The sequence below is a fragment of the Gigantopelta aegis genome, chromosome 4, assembly GCF_016097555.1.
Source record: "Gigantopelta aegis isolate Gae_Host chromosome 4, Gae_host_genome, whole genome shotgun sequence".
In the NCBI taxonomy this organism is placed as follows: domain Eukaryota; kingdom Metazoa; phylum Mollusca; class Gastropoda; order Neomphalida; family Peltospiridae; genus Gigantopelta; species Gigantopelta aegis.
Genome location: NC_054702.1, coordinates 111,155,360 through 111,175,960, shown reverse-complemented (window position 1 = coordinate 111,175,960; position 20,601 = coordinate 111,155,360). Strand labels below are relative to the sequence as shown.

General features: G+C 34.2%; 1 protein-coding gene across 1 annotated transcript in view; it reads right to left on the bottom strand.

Annotated features, from left to right (window-relative positions):
• LOC121371772 (endoprotease bli-like) overlaps positions 1-20,601 on the bottom strand; it is a 28,050-nt gene that overhangs the window by 2,032 nt on the left and 5,417 nt on the right. Inside the window, exons 3-11 of the mRNA XM_041497905.1 lie at positions 18,118-18,219; positions 16,356-16,559; positions 15,664-15,810; positions 10,873-10,955; positions 6,840-6,928; positions 6,049-6,221; positions 4,550-4,792; positions 3,975-4,075; positions 1,632-1,850 (exon numbers count right to left, since the gene is read on the bottom strand). Of these exons, the coding sequence (XP_041353839.1) occupies positions 1,632-1,850; positions 3,975-4,075; positions 4,550-4,792; positions 6,049-6,221; positions 6,840-6,928; positions 10,873-10,955; positions 15,664-15,810; positions 16,356-16,559; positions 18,118-18,219 (1,361 nt within the window). The remainder of the gene's footprint in view (positions 1-1,631; positions 1,851-3,974; positions 4,076-4,549; positions 4,793-6,048; positions 6,222-6,839; positions 6,929-10,872; positions 10,956-15,663; positions 15,811-16,355; positions 16,560-18,117; positions 18,220-20,601) is intronic.

Here is a 20,601-nt window from a genome sequence, read left to right as displayed (position 1 = left end):
TGCTTGGGTCCAATTAAGGATGAAGCATGCTGTTCTTAGTTATGTGGGCTGTATGTCTAGGATAGTAGGTTAATTGTTAGTTATTAGATGTTAGTGAGCTAGAAGTTGATATAGTGGGAGTCAGCACTGAGGCATCAGGACTTTTAGAATTAATATAAAATCCACTAACCATGGGATCAGTGATTTTTAAAATTTACTAGTCTTTATTAAAAATTTACTAGCCCTACTAAATAATTTTACTAAATAATTTTACTAAATAATTTTACTAAATAATAGTAATTATTATATAACATTTAGTGAAATATCTTAAAATATTTGTGAAATCAAAGTGTTATCAGTCACTCAGTGACAATAACACGTTTTAGAGTGAAAATTTCACTGTTTCACTCTAAAATGTGTTATCAACACTGTAGAAAATGTTATTTTCACTGTAAGAAAGCCAGAACTATTTTGCTGTTGGCATTTTAAAAATAAAGGTAAATTGCCAAAAGTTATATAATAAACGGTAAAAGTCATGTTTTTTGTCAAATATGATTTATATCTCATCTTGTGAGCACGACGAGTGTGATATGATTGCAAACTTCACGAGATGAGATATAAATCATATTTGACAAAAAACATGAAATATCCTCTATTAATCAGATATGTTACCTAAGGAGGGAGATAAAGCTTAAAAACACTAACACTGGGGGATGGGGTGGGGACAAGGCCAGGATATTCATATTTACAAAATAAGACTTAACTGCAACATTTGACAAATTTTTTACACCTGCCATCGGGCATGGCAACAGTAGTTATTTACTAGCCCAACATTGAATATCACTAGCCATGGGAGTGGGGCTACCATAATCTAGAAGCCTTGGAAGTATAAACCTTGTACCTACTAGCCTCATGATTGAAGACTTTACCTGTAATCCAATGATGCCACTGGCTGGGAAGAGAAAAACTCTGGGACCACCTTGAGTGATCACTTGTACAATGCAACAACTCATCACATGACAAATGGGTGCTCTACCACCAACCAACATGTGAGTACCCCCCCCCCCCCCCCCACAAGAGAACAAAATAGCATTTAGCATTATGCTTATATACAACACGATCAACATATTACATGACTGTGTTATAATAAATTTACAAGTACATTATAGTAAATTTGATCTTAAAATAAAGAGTTAATTTTCAAAAAGCAATAGATCTATTTACATCATTTTGAGAAAAACGTCATTTTGCTTTAATATAACATATATCACATATCAGGGTTTCTACCACATGGTAAAACAGGTATGGCACCATACTCAAATTCTTTTGCAGATCTTAACCCTAACCCTAACCCTAACCTAGACCAATTTTCTTTCGGAGGCAGGCCCCCAATACCCCCTGTCGACTACTATTGCATTCAGCACACACATATAAATATTAAATTCCACAGCACCATTCCCAAACATTTCTTTCTGGCAGAAACCCTGTATATAACATATATTACATATTACCGGAATCACACTTTTAAATTCCTAATCTATGGGCATAGAAACTATAACTAGAGTTACCCTAACAGCAATATACATTCAAATTTAGGAAATTGGCACATATCACATTTTAGAAACGACATCTTTATGTTTCTACATACTTACTTATAAATGCCCTGCCGAGTGTAGTAACACATGTGCTGCTGTGGCACCATTTGCCAGTCGAGGGCGAGTCGCACCATCTCGCCGCAGTCCATGACTCCGAAGCCAAATGAGTGACTAACGTGCAGGTGGGCGCCATTGATGACCCACGACGTGTCCACGCTTGGGATGCGAGATCCGCGCACTACGATGTGCTGCATGTCGCGCCATGTCAGGGCCGCACTGAAACACACAGCGTATTTATAAAGAGAAAACATTTATAAACACAGAAAACATTTATAAAAGCAAAATATATTTATAAACACAAAACATATTTATAAAAATAGAAAATGGTAATATTAATAAACACAGAATATGAAAATATTTATAAACCTCAAAAATATTTATAAACATAGAAAATTTTAATAAACCCAGAATCTGAATATATTTACAAACACAGAAAATATTTATACACACATAAGATATTTATACACTCAAGAAATATTGTAAATCCTTGAATAGAAGCCTAGGCTTTTCTCTATTTTTTTCATGTCACTTCAAGACCAGGGCTCTTTTCAAGGCAGATCTCTCTATACAAGGCAAGCTTCTATTTTTTTGTTTTTATGTCACTTCAAGACCAGGGCTCTTTTCAAGGCAGATCTCTCTATACAAGGCAAGCTTCTATTTTTTTGTTTTTATGTCACTTCAAGACCAGGCCTCTTTTCAAGGCAGATCTCTCTATACAAGGCAAGCTTCTATTTTTTTCATGCAAACTTTTCAAACAGCCATGTTGTAAGATCTTCTAATGTAGGCTTGCACACCTAGCTTCTTATTTCCTGTTATTCTCACTATGTTTTTATATTAGCTTTTTGATGTCAGGCAACGAGAGTGAAGAGTATAATGTGGCCATTCACATAATAAAGCTACAATAGCAGAAGTTCACCTTTATAGAAGGCAGGCTTCTATTCAAGGTGGGCCTCAATTTTTTTCGTGATTCTCCGAGACCTGGCCTCTATTCAAGGATGTATGGTAACTGTATTGTCACAGAAAATATTTACCAAACAGAAAGTATTTATAAACATTGAAAATATTTATAGACGCAGAAAACATTTAGTAACCTACCGAATAATTTTTTTACAAAAACCAAGTTGAGTTGGCACAAGTTTATCACTTTTACTCATATATTTTCAAATAAAATGTTTTGGCCACTTGTCCAATATTTACATCCATTTTTCCCAATCAAGGCATTTTACTGACCATAATTTTTTTTTTTAAATAAACTATAATTTATATCCCAATATTTCGTGATTTTTGTTGTTGGTAAAACTGTCAAATTATGAAATTAGCTGTCACAATCAGCAATCAATTCATCAAAATGACATTCTTGTGAAGCAAAAATACTCTCCAAAAACTATCTTTTCAACTCAAAATTTCCAGGTATATCTATTTTTCATAACTAAGAAGTAAAAGCAGCCATTTTAGTCTCGATCAAAACTATTTAATGTTGTTTTATCATTTTTGGACATTCACATGCAAAACGGCAGGAAATATGAATGAGTGAATGTACTGCATGTGGTATATAATGTGTCAGACGTGTGTGATGTTTGGTGAAATATCTCACCTGCAGTAGTCAGAAGGTTTATCAAATGAGTCTACTTACTTGGCCTGCAGTACGACAGTGAGACACTAAGTCTACTTACTTCGCTTGCAGTACGACAGTGAGACACTGAGTCTACTTACTTGGCCTGCAGTACGACAGTGAGACACTGAGTCTACTTACTTGGCCTGCAGTATGACAGAGGAACACTGAGTCTACTTACTTGGCTTGCAGTACGACAGTGAGACACAGTCTACTTACTTGGCCTGCAGTATGACAGTGAGACACTGAGTCTACTTACTTGGCCTGCAGTATGACAGCAACACACTGAGTCTACTTACTTGGCCTGCAGTATGACAGTGAGACATTGAGTCTACTTACTTGGCTTGCAGTATGACAGTGAGACATTAAGTCTACTTACTTGGCCTGCAAGACACCGAGTCTACTTACTTAGCCTGCAGTATGACAGTGAGACACTGAGTCTACTTACTTGGCCTGCAGTATGACAGTGAGACACTGAGTCTACTTACTTGGCCTGCAGTATGACAGCGAGACACCGAGTCTACTTAGTTCGCCTGCAGTATGACAGCGAGACACCGAGTCTACTTACTTGACCTGTAGTATGACAGCGAGACACTGAGTCTACTTACTTGGCCTGCAGTATGACAGCGATACACCAAGTCTACTTACTTGGCCTGCAGTATGACAGCGATACACTGAGTCTACTTACTTGGCCTGCAGTATGACAGTGAGACACTGAGTTTACTTACTTGGCTTGCAGTATGAGAGCGAGACAGCCTGCAGCGAGAGGTGCAGCACTGGATGTTCCCTGGAAGTTCTCGATACACTTGTTGTCCACATCGGTGGTCACCTGAAACATACAAACCTCGATTAACACTCATGGAAAAAGAGAGGGTGAAGTGGCCGATGAGCATTACATAACTTTATAGTGGGGCTGATCATTATACAGTCCATTGCATCATTGTTAAATGGACCTTTATATGCACTTTTCCACAGACAGGACAGTTCATGCAATCACCTTTACATCCTAGTTGTAGTTCACTAGTTGGGAAAGACAAACTCCTAGGTTTATCGGGCAGTCCAATTGTAATCTGGTGTTAGCCTTAAGTTACTGAAACCTGTGCACATGCAATGCAAACAACCCATGGGATAACCCAAGGGTAACCTGTACATTTTCATGACCTACTGATAACTGAAGCACGAAAACTTGGTCATATGGGTCTAACGAGGTCAATCAATCTTACAAACAATAACACCTCAGGTGAGCGCTCTACCACTGAACTACATCCCACACTCTATATCTAATAAAGTGTAGAAAACAAACCACTTTGAGTTTGATCCTGCTATTTAACTTCTCTTCTCCTTTCACTTCCTCCCCACCACAGGGCACCACTGCCAGCGTTGACGTGCAGTTCTCCATGAAGTATGGCCGCCGTCCCATGTCGGTGCTGGAGCCAAAAGACATCGTATAAATACTGGACACATAGCCATCCGCTCCACAGTCATCATGGTTGTGACCTCCATTCCCTGTCGCCCATGCATAGAGAGTTCCTTTACCGCCTCTTCCCTGATATAAATAAGCATTCTCACAACACATGTCTCCAAAATGTTTGTATCTCCTAAGTTCAAGGGCCATAACTCTGTGGATAATGTGTAAATTGCCATGAAAGGTCAACATTGTTCTGTAACAGTAAATGATAAAGCTATATGCAAAATTTCAGCCCAAAATCTTTAGGCCTTGTGAAAAAAACTAAAACAAAACAAGAGTATCGGTGAGGTACATGATACGCCCATCAGGAGTTTGATGGAAAACCATATCTATATTAATGAATATGTTACAGGTATGATTCAATTCTAATTATGTGAACATTTTGCAATGGGATGGATGAACAATTTGTTTTGGACCAACCACCATCCCAAGTTGTTCCTACATGTGAGGTTTGATGGTCCTGTATGCATCTGTATGCAAAATATGGTCTGGACAAGGATTTACTGTTATGTGCAGTAGACCGTGAAAAGTAGGTTACAGTGACCTAGTAATAGTACGCAACACACCATCATCCCAAGTTGTTCCTACATGTGAGGTTTGATGGTCCTGTATGCATCTGTATGCAAGATATGATCCAGATAAGGATTTACTGTCATGTGCACTAGACCGTGAAAAGCAGGTCACAGTGACCAAGTAATAGTACGACACACACCTCCATCCCAAGTTGTTCCTACATTTTAGGTTTGAAGGTCCTGTATGCATCTGTATGCAAGATATAGTCCAGACAAGATAAGGTTAACAGACAAGACATACATATGTACGGACGGACGGATAGACGTACAGACAGACAATGCCATACCATAATACGACCCATATATGGGCGTATAAAAAAGGTCTGGAAAACTGTATGTGGGACAGACGGACAGACAGATAGAAGGATGGAGATGAATCCTATAATCCAATTATCCAATAGTGGACTAAACAGCAGCCCTTGAAATAAATCAAGAACGATAAGTCAGGTCTTGTATGGGTTACAACTTCTTGTTTACATGAAACCGATATTTTAAACATAAAACAAAATTTTATTTCTCAGTGCATGGTTTTCCAAACTTTCTAAAGTGATGATATAAGAAATAGCTACTAAACAAACAATTTTAGAACTATGTAATCCAGGTTCCGGGGAGATTCTGTTGGTGCTCATAATGGCGGGGAGGGACTGATAAAGATGTATTCACACATTCCATAACCTCTAACATGTCAGTCCACTGTAGTGTTATTGCTTCACAAAATGACAAGAGAAATGACTGGGGTGATCAAGACCGGGGTCCACTCACAAATTTGGCTCCGTGCTCGAGAGCGAGAGCAGCAAAGTGTTTCGGGGCGTCCATCGTCTTCCCATCATCCGTCGGACCCCACGACGCGCTGAAGATGTCAATGTAGTTGATGTTGAAGTTCAAAGAGGCAGCCTCCAGAGAGTCTGTGACAGTACCATCAAGAATCCTCACCCCTTGAACAAACAGGAAACATTAAACTTAAGCTTTGCTTTGTATAAAAACACAACTTCCCATAAGGGAACATCGCGTTTCTTTTACTGTGGTATTTACTGATTTTTGAGCTGATTGTTTTCTAATTTCCATGTAAAAATGGCGGGGGTTTTGTTATTTCCAAAACACTTTTACTTTTCTTCTTACAGAAATGATTTATAAAAAGCAATGTTTATGGAGGATGGGAATGACTTTACAGCACATTGATTTGTTAATCAGCTATTGGATGTCAAACACTGGGTGGTCTTAGAAGAAACCTGCTTCATTTTTCAATTAGTAACAAAGGATCTTTTATATGCATTTCCCACAAAGAGAACAGCAAATACCAGTCATTGATATACATCCAAACTTTTATTTGAAAGGGCTATTTTTATTGACATATTTGAGGGGTAAAGTAATTATTATTTTGACTATCATCGATTTTGGTGTTTCTCAAATATTATTTGAAGAACACAATAAACATGACTGATCAGAGACAACATAATGTATATCTCTAACTGTAGTGACTGAAACAAAACATTTTGTCTGAACACTGGAGTCAGAAATGGGAAATCACTAAAAATCTGTAACCTTCTGCTTACCTCCAATCCTGGCTCCAAATGCCACACCGACTCCACACACATTGTTACCGGCCTTGGACGCAATCTCCCCAGCACAGCGAGTTCCATGACTAGGAAGCAATATCACAGTAATAAATCACACTAAACACCCACTTACAACAAGCATTCTGATAGTACTGCTAAAGCAATACATGTCACCTACAAACAAATTTCTGTATATACTAAGTTTAAGGGTCATCTCTGTTTAAAATGAGTAAATCACCATAAAAGTTATAATTAATCTGTAACAGTACATGATAAAGCTACATACAAAATGCCATCTCAGTATCTTAATACATTGCAATAAAAAAGAGTTGGGACAAAAACATTTCATATCTCCCAAGTTCAAGGACCATAACTGTGAAATATGGATATATTGGCTTGAAAGTGAAACTTGACCTGTAACAGAATTTGATAAAGCTATACACAAAATGTCAACTCAATATCTTGAGGCATTGCAAAGAACAAATTCAGAAACCTATTGTTTAGTATCTCCTAAGTTCAAGGGCCATAACTCTGTCAAAGATAAGTAAATTGCCATGAAAGTCAAACTTGATTTGTAACAGTACATGGTAACACTATACACAAACTTTTAACTATATCAAGACATTTTTAAAAATTAAAAAAAACGTAAGGAAAACTATATGTGGAACAGATGGATGGACAGACAGACAGACAGACAGGCAGAGACGAAACCTATAGTCCCCTCCAGTTGGACTGGTAGAGGACTAATAAGTAATATAAGTAATATAATAAGTAATATAAGTAATTGCTAAAGGTTTTATTAGCAATAGATTATAAAATAATAACAAAAAGATTTTGTAAGCTCTGGACTACAAGTAATTAACAAATGTTTTGTAAGTACTAGATTATCTAAATGCAATTACAAAATGGTCCACTTTTTAATATAGATTTCAGTACATTTCCATCCTATAATGGCAAAACCAAGCAAGTCACGAGTTTTAGTCAACATTGTGTTACACATATCTGGACTTACCAGGTTGTTCCCCTAATGTTAATTAACCACTTACAGTTATATAATGCTGATATAATACATTTTACAATGACCAGTGATATCTTAAACCTATGGTGATATGTTTTTCCTCAGTTATTCAGAATGTGCTATTTAACTAGACTTCCTAGGTATTACCTTCACACTTTCAAGTTTGGTAAATTGTTTCTTGGCTTTTATGTTGTCAGCCTCCATAAAATCTTAATTTTGTTTATATCTACATGTTAGATTTATATTCAGGAATGTATTAATATACGATAAAAGAACATGTTACAAAATCCTCTCTTGCTTTTATTTTTCAATATATTTAAATGTTAAATGCAGATTAATTCAATTTGTTCATGTACCAACAACATGTATTTTTGGCTCATATATATACCAGTATCAAGTATATTATAATGAAACTAAACATATTTATTTTTACTACCTGAAATACATACTGGTAAATCTAATAATATAGGATTTTAAAATACCTAAATTATAGATATGGTGTACACTTATTTTATTTTACAGATGGAGGGTATGATCATTTCTGGAATAGATCTTACAAAAGACAAATATACAGCAATAAATAAAACAAAATATTATAATGAATAATGAAGAACTTCATGAACAGGACAACAAGAGACTACAGATAAAACATAATGGAAATAAAAAAGCAAAAACAATTATTTATATCTACATTTAAAATTCCTTCACCACACCAAACTACTTGAAATAGAGACAATGAAGAAAAGGAATAGAATGTTGACCACATTTTAAACTTTGGCTGTTTGGTACCTAACACATGGTAATAATTATTATTATGCACATAAACTGACGATCAAAAGAAAGTATACCAATTATTTTTTCAAAGTATTAAAAACAACACAAAACACAAGTTGATGCAAATGTTATATTTTGAAAGTATAATAATTTGGCGATAAATAAACACGAGTATACTCAATAAAACCCATAAAATGATAATATCACAGTTCACAACAGCGCTAGGGGTGAAATGTGCGATTTCATAAAGGACCACTCATAACGAAGGTGAATAAATTTGACCACAAAGAACATGTTTCAATAGCGTGTATGTCCACCATGTGCAAGTATGCAAGCATGGACCCAACGTCGGACAGATTTCCGTCAATGACAATAAGGTCTGTCCGCTATTGGCCACAGATACCGCCCCAAACCATCACAGATCCACCACCAAATGGTTCAGTCTCCTGAACATAGCACAGAGCTGTTCTCTCTCCTGCACGTCGGTATATCCAAGTCCTGCCATCAGCTCTGAATAACTGGAACCTGCTCTCATCAGAAAAGAGTACACGATGTCAAGATGGACAGCAAAAGAAGTTGAAAAATATGAGGAGTTGGCAGACCGGGAAGAAATGAGTTGGAATTAAAAGGAGAGAAAGGAATGGGGGCAGGTTGATTAAAACAAAACCCACAAATTTAAAATATATCAGCAAACAACCTTAATTTTTTTCTCAGATAGGAATGAAAGACTGAATGTTTAACAGGACTCAGCACAAAAAGTACATTGGCTATTGGGTGTCAAACAAACGTAAATTTATACAAATGAATCGATGAACAACCTTCTCAGATAGAAAGGCACATACCATGGAGATAAACAAAATATGCTGATAACTTCCAACAAGATGCAACTACCAGACATATATGTACATGCCATGCATGCGAAAATATTCACTATATTAGCACACAGAAATAACAACAAAGAATAAAATATTTTGTTATAACAGTTGTACACACACAGGTGCCTCATATAAGAAACATCAGTCCATAAACGATATTTATCTTAGTATAAAGATCAACTGTTCAGAAGGCCATTTTTAGTAGATTCCTTCACTGGCTTTTACAGATAGGTTTAATAACATCATAAAGATTTTATTTATACTTAAGCGCATCACAATATACTATAAAAGAAAAAGCAAAAACAACTGAAAATCAGCCACAACAAACAACAGACAAATAAACCCAACCACAATATGCCTGTCAAATAAAATAAACCCAACCACAATATGCCTGTCAAATAAACAAACATGCAACAGATAGAAAAAACATCCAGTTTGAAACCTATTTTAATCCAACCCAACATGAACAGTTTACCACAATCTTACCTGTAGTCAACTCCTATGAGGTAAAAATAAGTTCAAATCAGTTTAAAATTTAAATCATTAAAACCTTTATAAGTGTGGTTACTAAATTAATCATAGCTCCCAATACTTTCATTTCAGAAAGAAAGGAGAAAATAATACATTAAGAAAAATACCTTTTATGATTAAAGGGACATAACCTAGTTTTTAAACATTAAGGTATATTTTTGACTATTATAGCTGTTTTTGATAACTGAAATCATACTTTACTTAGATTTCACAGACTTATGTTTCACTCAATTGTAACTTTATCCAAATGTGTTTCAGGTTTGTAGATTATCTAAACTTTGTGTTAATTTTCACGGATTGAAACAAGGATATGTCCCTTTAAGTGTTAAAAAAATTAAGAGAAATAATCATACTTGTGTAATGTTACTATCATTCCTTAACAAATATAATACTGATAAACCTACATCACTATAACATCTGCTTGGTTATTGCAATGAGCATCACCACGTTTAGGCCCACTTTCCATTAACGTGATTTTGTGTACAAAACCACGTGCGAGTTTATCCATACAATGCATTTACAAAGTGCCTTTTCCATATACACGATTCAGAGCAATGATAAAAAAAAGTTGATCGTTCAGCAATTTTTTTGCGTGAGTTTTTCAATGATGTCAATATCATGAAGCATTTGCTTTTGGCTTAAAGTACATTCTGACAATGTAAGATTTTGTATAGTAATCTACTTGCAAAAACACAGATATGGTAAAACACATTTCTGTGCACGGAAATGCGCACCACGGAATCACGTTAATGGAAAGCGTGCCTTACATGAAAGTAACCTCCAGACGATGAATACTGTGTTTTAACAAATCGTTCTCAGTTTAGTTCATTACCTGTTGTGCGGATCCATTTTATTTGGCATTGGATCTTTCTTCTTGTCTGTCAAATCATTGAAGTCCATACTTGCCTTGGGGTCCTGAAAATATACGTAGAATCGATCAGACACACTCAACAAACAGCTGAGTGTTGCTTTTATTTCTGTTAACATTTTCAATAAATCCAGGCATTGATGACTGTTATCTTAAAACAACATCATTAAAACAACATCATAAAAACAACATCATTAAAACAACATCACAAAAACAACATCATTGAAACAACATCATAGAAACAACATCATAGAAACAACATCATTAAAACAACATCACTAAAACAACATCATTCAAACAACATCATAGAAACAACATCATAGAAACAACATCATTCAAACAACATTACTAAAACAACATCACTAAAACAACATCACTAAAACAACATCACAAAAACAACATCATTCAAACATCATTCAAACAACATCATTCAAACAACATCATAGAAACAACATCATCATAGAAACAACATCATAAAAACAACATCATAAAAACAACATCACAAAAACAACATCACTAAAACAACATCACAAAAACAACATCACTAAAACAACATCACTAAAACAACATCACAAAAACAACATCACTAAAACAACATCACTAAAACAACATCATTAAAACAACATCATCATTAAAACAACATCACAAAAACAACATCACAAAAACAACATCACTAAAACAACATCACTAAAACAACATCATAAAAACAACATCATAAAAACAACATCACTAAAACAACATCACAAAAACAACATCACTAAAACAACATCACAAAAACATCACAAAAACAACATCATTCAAACATCATTCAAACAACATCATTCAAACAACATCATAGAAACAACATCATCATAGAAACAACATCATAAAAACAACATCATAAAAACAACATCACAAAAACAACATCACTAAAACAACATCACAAAAACAACATCACTAAAACAACATCACTAAAACAACATCACAAAAACATCACAAAAACAACATCACTAAAACAACATCATTAAAACAACATCATCATTAAAACAACATCACAAAAACAACATCACAAAAACAACATCACTAAAACAACATCACTAAAACAACATCATAAAAACAACATCATAAAAACAACATCACTAAAACAACATCACAAAAACAACATCACAAAAACATCACAAAAACAACATCACTAAAACAACATCATTTAAACAACATCATCATTAAAACAACATCACAAAAACAACATCACTAAAACAACATCACAAAAACAACATCACAAAAACAAACATCACAAAAACAACATCACAAAAACAACATCACTAAAACAACATCACAAAAACAACATCACAAAAACAACATCACTCAAACAACATCACAAAAACAACATCACAAAAACAACATCACTCAAACAACATCACTGAAACAACATCACAAAAACAAACATCACTAAAACAACATCACAAAAACAACATCACAAAAACAACATCACTAAAACAACATCACTCAAACAACATCATTAAAACAACATCACTAAAACAACATCACAAAAACAACATCACAAAAACAACATCACTAAAACAACATCATTCAAACAACATCATTGAAACAACATCATAGAAACAACATCATTCAAACAACATCATTCAAACAACATCATAGAAACAACATCATCATAGAAACAACATCATAAAAACAACATCACAAAAACAACATCACTCAAACAACATCACAAAAACAACATCACTCAAACAACATCACTGAAACAACATCACAAAAACAAACATCACTAAAACAACATCACAAAAACAACATCACAAAAACAACATCACTAAAACAACATCACTCAAACAACATCATTAAAACAACATCACTAAAACAACATCACAAAAACAACATCACAAAAACAACATCACTAAAACAACATCATTCAAACAACATCATTGAAACAACATCATAGAAACAACATCATTAAAACAACATCACTAAAACAACATCATTCAAACAACATCATAGAAACAACATCATAGAAACAACATCATTCAAACAACATTACTAAAACAACATCACTAAAACAACATCACTAAAACAACATCACAAAAACAACATCATTCAAACATCATTCAAACAACATCATTCAAACAACATCATAGAAACAACATCATCATAGAAACAACATCATAAAAACAACATCACAAAAACAACATCACTAAAACAACATCACAAAAACAACATCACTAAAACAACATCACTAAAACAACATCACAAAAACATCACAAAAACAACATCACTAAAACAACATCATTAAAACAACATCATCATTAAAACAACATCACAAAAACAACATCACAAAAACAACATCACTAAAACAACATCACTAAAACAACATCATAAAAACAACATCATAAAAACAACATCACTAAAACAACATCACAAAAACAACATCACTAAAACAACATCACAAAAACATCACAAAAACAACATCACTAAAACAACATCATCATTAAAACAACATCACAAAAACAACATCACTAAAACAACATCACAAAAACAACATCACAAAAACAAACATCACAAAAACAACATCACAAAAACAACATCACTAAAACAACATCACAAAAACAACATCACAAAAACAACATCACTCAAACAACATCACAAAAACAACATCACAAAAACAACATCACTCAAACAACATCACTGAAACAACATCACAAAAACAAACATCACTAAAACAACATCACAAAAACAACATCACAAAAACAACATCACTAAAACAACATCACTCAAACAACATCATTAAAACAACATCACTAAAACAACATCACAAAAACAACATCACAAAAACAACATCACTAAAACAACATCATTCAAACAACATCATTGAAACAACATCATAGAAACAACATCATAGAAACAACATCATTCAAACAACATCATTCAAACAACATCATAGAAACAACATCATCATAGAAACAACATCATAAAAACAACATCATAAAAACAACATCACAAAAACAACATCACTAAAACAACATCACAAAAACAACATCACTAAAACAACATCACTAAAACAACATCACAAAAACATCACAAAAACAACATCACTAAAACAACATCATTAAAACAACATCATCATTAAAACAACATCACAAAAACAACATCACTAAAACAACATCACTAAAACAACATCATAAAAACAACATCATAAAAACAACATCACTAAAACAACATCACAAAAACAACATCACTAAAACAACATCACAAAAACATCACAAAAACAACATCACTAAAACAACATCATTTAAACAACATCATCATTAAAACAACATCACAAAAACAACATCACTAAAACAACATCACAAAAACAACATCACAAAAACAAACATCACAAAAACAACATCACTAAAACAACATCACAAAAACAACATCACAAAAACAACATCACTCAAACAACATCACAAAAACAACATCACAAAAACAACATCACTCAAACAACATCACTGAAACAACATCACAAAAACAAACATCACTAAAACAACATCACAAAAACAACATCACAAAAACAACATCACTAAAACAACATCACTCAAACAACATCATTAAAACAACATCACTAAAACAACATCACAAAAACAACATCACAAAAACAACATCACTAAAACAACATCATTCAAACAACATCATTGAAACAACATCATAGAAACAACATCATAGAAACAACATCATTCAAACAACATCACTAAAACAACATCACTAAAACAACATCACTAAAACATCACAAAAACAACATCACAAAAACAACATCACAGAAACAACATCATAGAAACAACATCATTCAAACAACATCATCATAGAAACAACATCATAGAAACAACATCATAAAAACAACATCACAAAAACAACATCACTAAAACAACATCACTAAAACAACATCACAAAAACAACATCACTAAAACAACATCATCATTAAAACAACATCATCATTAAAACAACATCATCATTAAAACAACATCACTAAAACAACATCACAAAAACAACATCACTGAAACAACATCACTGAAACAACATCACTGAAACAACATCACAGAAACAACATCACTGAAACAACATCAAACATCACTAAAACAAACATCACTAAAACAACATCACAAAAACAACATCACTAAAACAACATCACAAAAACAACATCACAAAAACAACATCACTCAAACAACATCATTAAAACAACATCACAAAAACAACATCACTAAAACAACATCACAAAAACAACATTCCAAAAACAACATCACTAAAACAACATCACAAAAACAACATCATTCAAACAACATCATTCAAACAACATCATTCAAACAACATCATAGAAACAACATCATTCAAACATCACTAAAACAACATCATTAAAACAACATCATTAAAACAACATCATAAAAACAACATCATAAAAACAACATCACTAAAACAACATCACTAAAACAACATCACAAAAACAACATCATAAAAACAACATCATTCAAACAACATCACAAAAACAACATCATAAAAACAACATCATTAAAACAACATCACTAAAACAACATCATTAAAACAACATCATTAAAACATATTTAAATCAGTAACTTCAATAAATTCCAAAATATTTGACAAAATAATTAATTTTTTATTTCACACATTCTTTCAGTTTTCTGTAAAAAAAAAAAAAGTTTGGACAAGAAACACAATCAGTAATTAATAAAAATATAAAGGCTGAAAGATGACCAAAATGCTATAACTCACATAGTTATCAACCAGATCGAGATGACCATGATCCACCCCGTCGTCAAGGATACAGACGACAACACCTGTGCCGTTGATGTTGTTCTGCCAGGCAATCATTACATTCAGATCTAGTCCTACCTTGCCACCACTCTGACCAACGTTGTTCTGAAATCATATACTAACCACATAAAATAGATACTCACCTACTGTAATACTGAACTGTTTCATTAGTAAATGGCAACAATCGGAGGTAAATATCAGAGAACATTTTAAGCCAGGTCAATATAGTTGTAAATCATAAAACATACACATAGCATAGAGTTACAAAATGGCAGTTAAATTATTTCAATAGTGATTAAAATACTGCCAGTATTAAAAGCTTACTTTTTTTCTATTTCTTTACTTATTTACAATATATACAGTGAAACCCTTCTAAATCGGACACAAGACCAAGTAAAAAGTCCAGTTTGAAGGGATATCTAGTTTAGAAAGATTGTGTTCTGTACTGGTAGTTAAAACAGGACAGTGAAAAACAAATGAGTTTTTCAGTTTTCCATTTTACATAAGGTTTCGTTTAGAGAGTTTTCACAGTATTATCATTGGGCATTATAGAAAGAGTGTGTCATACATTAAGTATATCACTGGTCCCTATAGAACAGGTCGGAACATATAAACTAAAGTTGGTCCGTAGAGCAGGAGTCAGTACTTACAATATACCACTGGTCCTTGTAGAATGGGTCCCTGAACTCCACCACCGTTCTAGGAATTTCATCCTTCAGAGTCAGTCGTGGTGCCGCAATACGGTGATACACTGAGGGATCACTGATTTCTCGGATAGGAAGTTCCAGCTGTTTGTCATAGATTATCTCCCTTTTCTCACGAATTAACTCAATTTCTTGCTGGGCATGAAGAATCTGAGAGAAATACCATAATCAATATTTCAGCTGCCTGAGATATGATACTATAATTAGTAATTTACAGGGTTCATACACTTAAAGGAAGTCAAAATTCAAGGGTTTTTCAAGCACTTTCCAGGTCAACTTTACCAAAATTCCAGGACCTTACCGAGTTTCCACAGGTCGTTAAACATGCAAGTGCCAACCATCTGTGTGGGTTTACAATAGATTCATTAACTTGACACGCTCCCTGAACTTGCTAAATACCCAGCAGCAAAAAGTGACAAACTTTCTTTTCCAATATGGCGACGCTGTCGCTTGGATATCGTGGCCGCGTGATCCTCGCATCGCAAGATAAAAAACAACAACAAACATTCACACGTCAACTGAGCCGGTAAACATCGATTGGCTGGACGATTGGCATTTGATTGTGCCACGGAAATGAAACAAATAATTTAATTACATGTTAAATAAAGTAAATAAAGCCTCCGTTTTAGGCGTTTATATTTTATTTGACATCAAATTATAATTTTCAAGGGTTTTCCAGACCGCAAGATGATTTTCAAGGGTATTCAAGCACTGGAATACATTAGTTTATTTTTAAGGGTTTTCATGGGTTTTCCAGGTGCGTACGAACCCTGAATTTATTAGACTGAACAAAGAAAAGTATAGATATTTTATAAAGACTGAACAAAGAAAAGTGTAGATATTTTATAAAGACTGAACAAAGAAAAGTGTAGATATTTTATAAAGACTGAACAAAGAAAAGTGTAGATATTTTATTATAACTGTCTTGTCAAAACCTTACTAGACTGCAAGATGCACCAAATCAAATCCCACAGATGATAAACCCAACATATCATGCTTTCAAATTTCACTCATTTGGGCAAACAAGTTTTTGGCCTGTTCTGAACACAGTGAGCACCTTTTAGTACAGTAATATTATTAACAGCCGGTAAAGAGTTGTTAATTTTTCTGTTTTATTAATCTAAGTATATTTCGGTAGTTTTGATGTGAAATGTTTTGAAGTCAGCATGTTTGGAATTAATTTGGACTTGCTTATTTTGGGCACAATTATTTTGGACACAGCCTTTATTGCCTTGACTTTGATGCTGTAATGTCCTGCATCCATGACTAAAGATGCAATCTGTAAGTTGTTATTTACACCTCACCTTTCAAATATATAGAGCAAAACAGGACCCTGTAATATTGTTCACTTCGAGTATCTCCGGAAGCATCCCCGACTAACCTAGTTTAGCATACATATTGACATGGTCATCTTAGTGGCATCCTCAATAGTTCCCAGTACACTGATACCCGTTAAAACCAAATGGCATGACTACATGACTACCACTGGTAAGCATGACTGGTTCCATTTAAAGTTAGGAGCATTGTTAACTTTGACTAGGTCAGATGCTACTTATCACAGTGTTACCTGTAGACTGAAATAAGCAACAGCTCCACATAATAATATAACAAGCATTCTCAATTACTCAATCTGTGTTGTTCATTTGCACAAGTTGATTATATTTTGATCAAGTTAAGTATATTTGGACATAAGCTATTAGAATATTACCTTGGGGTGAGTCTTGAGACTGTTCACATGGTGGTCAGCACTCCTCCTCGACCTGTGACTAACTCTGGGGTGAGATAACACGTAAACATTGATACTCTCCAACTGAAAGTAAACAAAATTAATACACCTTGCTGATTTCATGAGCTAATGACCATTTTAGTACTGTCATCAGGGCTTCTAGAAGTTTTATAAAATACACTAGCCATGGGATCAGTGATTTTAAAAAGGTACTAGCCATGATTAAAAATTCATTAGCCCTATTTTATTTAAAGTTAATAAAATTTTACTAAATAATAGTAATAATCAGATATGTCATCTAAAGGGGGAGATAGAGCTTAAAAACACTAACACTGGAGGGTTGGGGTGGATGCAGGATATTCATATTTACAAAATTGACTTAACTGCAACATTTGACTTCTTTTTTGTTCACTAGCCATCAGGCATGGCAATAGTAGTTTTTTACTAGCCCAACAAGGAGTATCATTAGCCATGGGAGTGGGGCTACCAAATCTAGAAGCCTTGGTCATATAAATATTAATCACATCCGGTTTTTGTTAGTTGTTTGTCTAATTTAGCTAGCAAATTCCCTGTGTCTCATAAAAATGATTCAATAAAGACACAGTTTATTGCATGTCAGTCGGACGGATAGAAGGGTGGTTGTTAGATGGGTTTATTGATGAATAAATAGATGAATGGATAGACTGAAGCATGGATGGACAGATGAGATGGATGAGTGATGATGGATGGACAATAGGATAAACAATCAAACATAATGGGATGGACAGTTGGGGGTGGATGGATGGATGGATGGATGGATGGATGCAAGGGTAGTTGTAAAGATGGGTGAAAAAAATGGATGGATGGATTGATGGATGGTGGATGAATGGATGGATGGATGGATGGATGGATGCAAGGGTAGTTGTAAAGATGGGTGAAAAAATTGACAGATGGATGGATTGATGGATGGTGGATGGATGGATGGATGGATGGAGGCAGGCATGGAGGGAGGGAGCTGGCTTCTGACTATTAAAAATGTGTGTAACCCATTTATCAGTTATGCAAAATTAAATTTAGAAAACTTATTTCCTTTTGGCATAAGATATCCTTATTTTAATGCACAAATGAAAAATAGGTTACACAAATTTTAATTTGAGTGACGTGTGAATGAAACGATTGTTCTCACAAATTTCAGAGGCCTGGGCAGGGGTGCACAAATTGGTTGTCTGGGCGCCCTAGGACAACCAAAATATGTAGCGGGCAATCATACTTTGTCAAACAGTTGGACAACGAGCAACCAAGAAAATCATAAAACAAATAAAATGAAAAACAAAACTTCATGACAAACCTAACACTGCCATCCACTCAGCGCCCATTGTGCATGATTTTGGCAGGAGGCATTTGGAAAAGTCATATGCCAGATATTTCGTCCCCAAACTAGCTGGTTCCTACCAATTCTCGCTACAAAATATTTCCTATTCACACTAAATACCTTGTTAACGCATCCCAATACTGACGACTTGTGCTTACCAATTTAATTTTTTAGACACCATCTGGAAAGCTTTAGTCTAATTAATAATGAAATATTTCTTACGAGTTCTGCATTTTGTAAAACGTGTTTTTCATGTTTTAAGTTCTTCGTATTTTCATAATTTAAATCGTATTTTTGTTAAATGGTTTAGTAATATCGTCAATATAAAATATGTATTTGGTGGCGAAATAATCTGGATCGTCACGTGTACACTGTTTTACAAAGTATTCCTGCACTTTCTCACTCTTAAGAAGCCATTCAACAATTAAGCAATTCCTGCGGCATTTTGCGTCATTGGAATTGTACACGTTATTCAATAGTGGGGCTTGTTTGTTACAAATTATGTATCCTTTACAAAACAATATTTTGTAATCCTACACAGGGGTTAAGTAGTCGTTAAAAATTTGCGCTGAATAATGTTGGCTAAAGTATATCACAATCTTTGGGAATGGATGATGCAGCCTTTGAAACGAGTATTACATAATTTTAGAGTTAACTTAATGAAAATAGCGTGTGACGGCCCTCCACATGATGAGATCAATGCAGACAGATACGTTTCAGAATGGTGGCTATCGGCAAAGGGCACAAGACATGTGAAAGGCCACAAACTACACCAACAACCATCCATTTCATCTAAGTATTATGACTGTGACAGACCAAGCGAAGATGAGCTGTAGATAAATAATGTTAAAAAAGGAATAAAACTAAACTGATAAGTAATGATAATAATAGAAACATTTTAATTTAAATTTCAGTTTCATTTTAATGACAGTTCAAAATTATATTCATAAAATGTTTGTGAAATACATTGTATGTGGGCAACCAAGAGATGATGTTGGGCAACCAAACTTCAGCTACTGGTTGCCCACCGGACAACCATCACAATTTCACATTTGTGCATCCCTGCCTGGGGGAGGGATGACTGGACAGTTGGTGGACTGATAAGAGAAAACAAA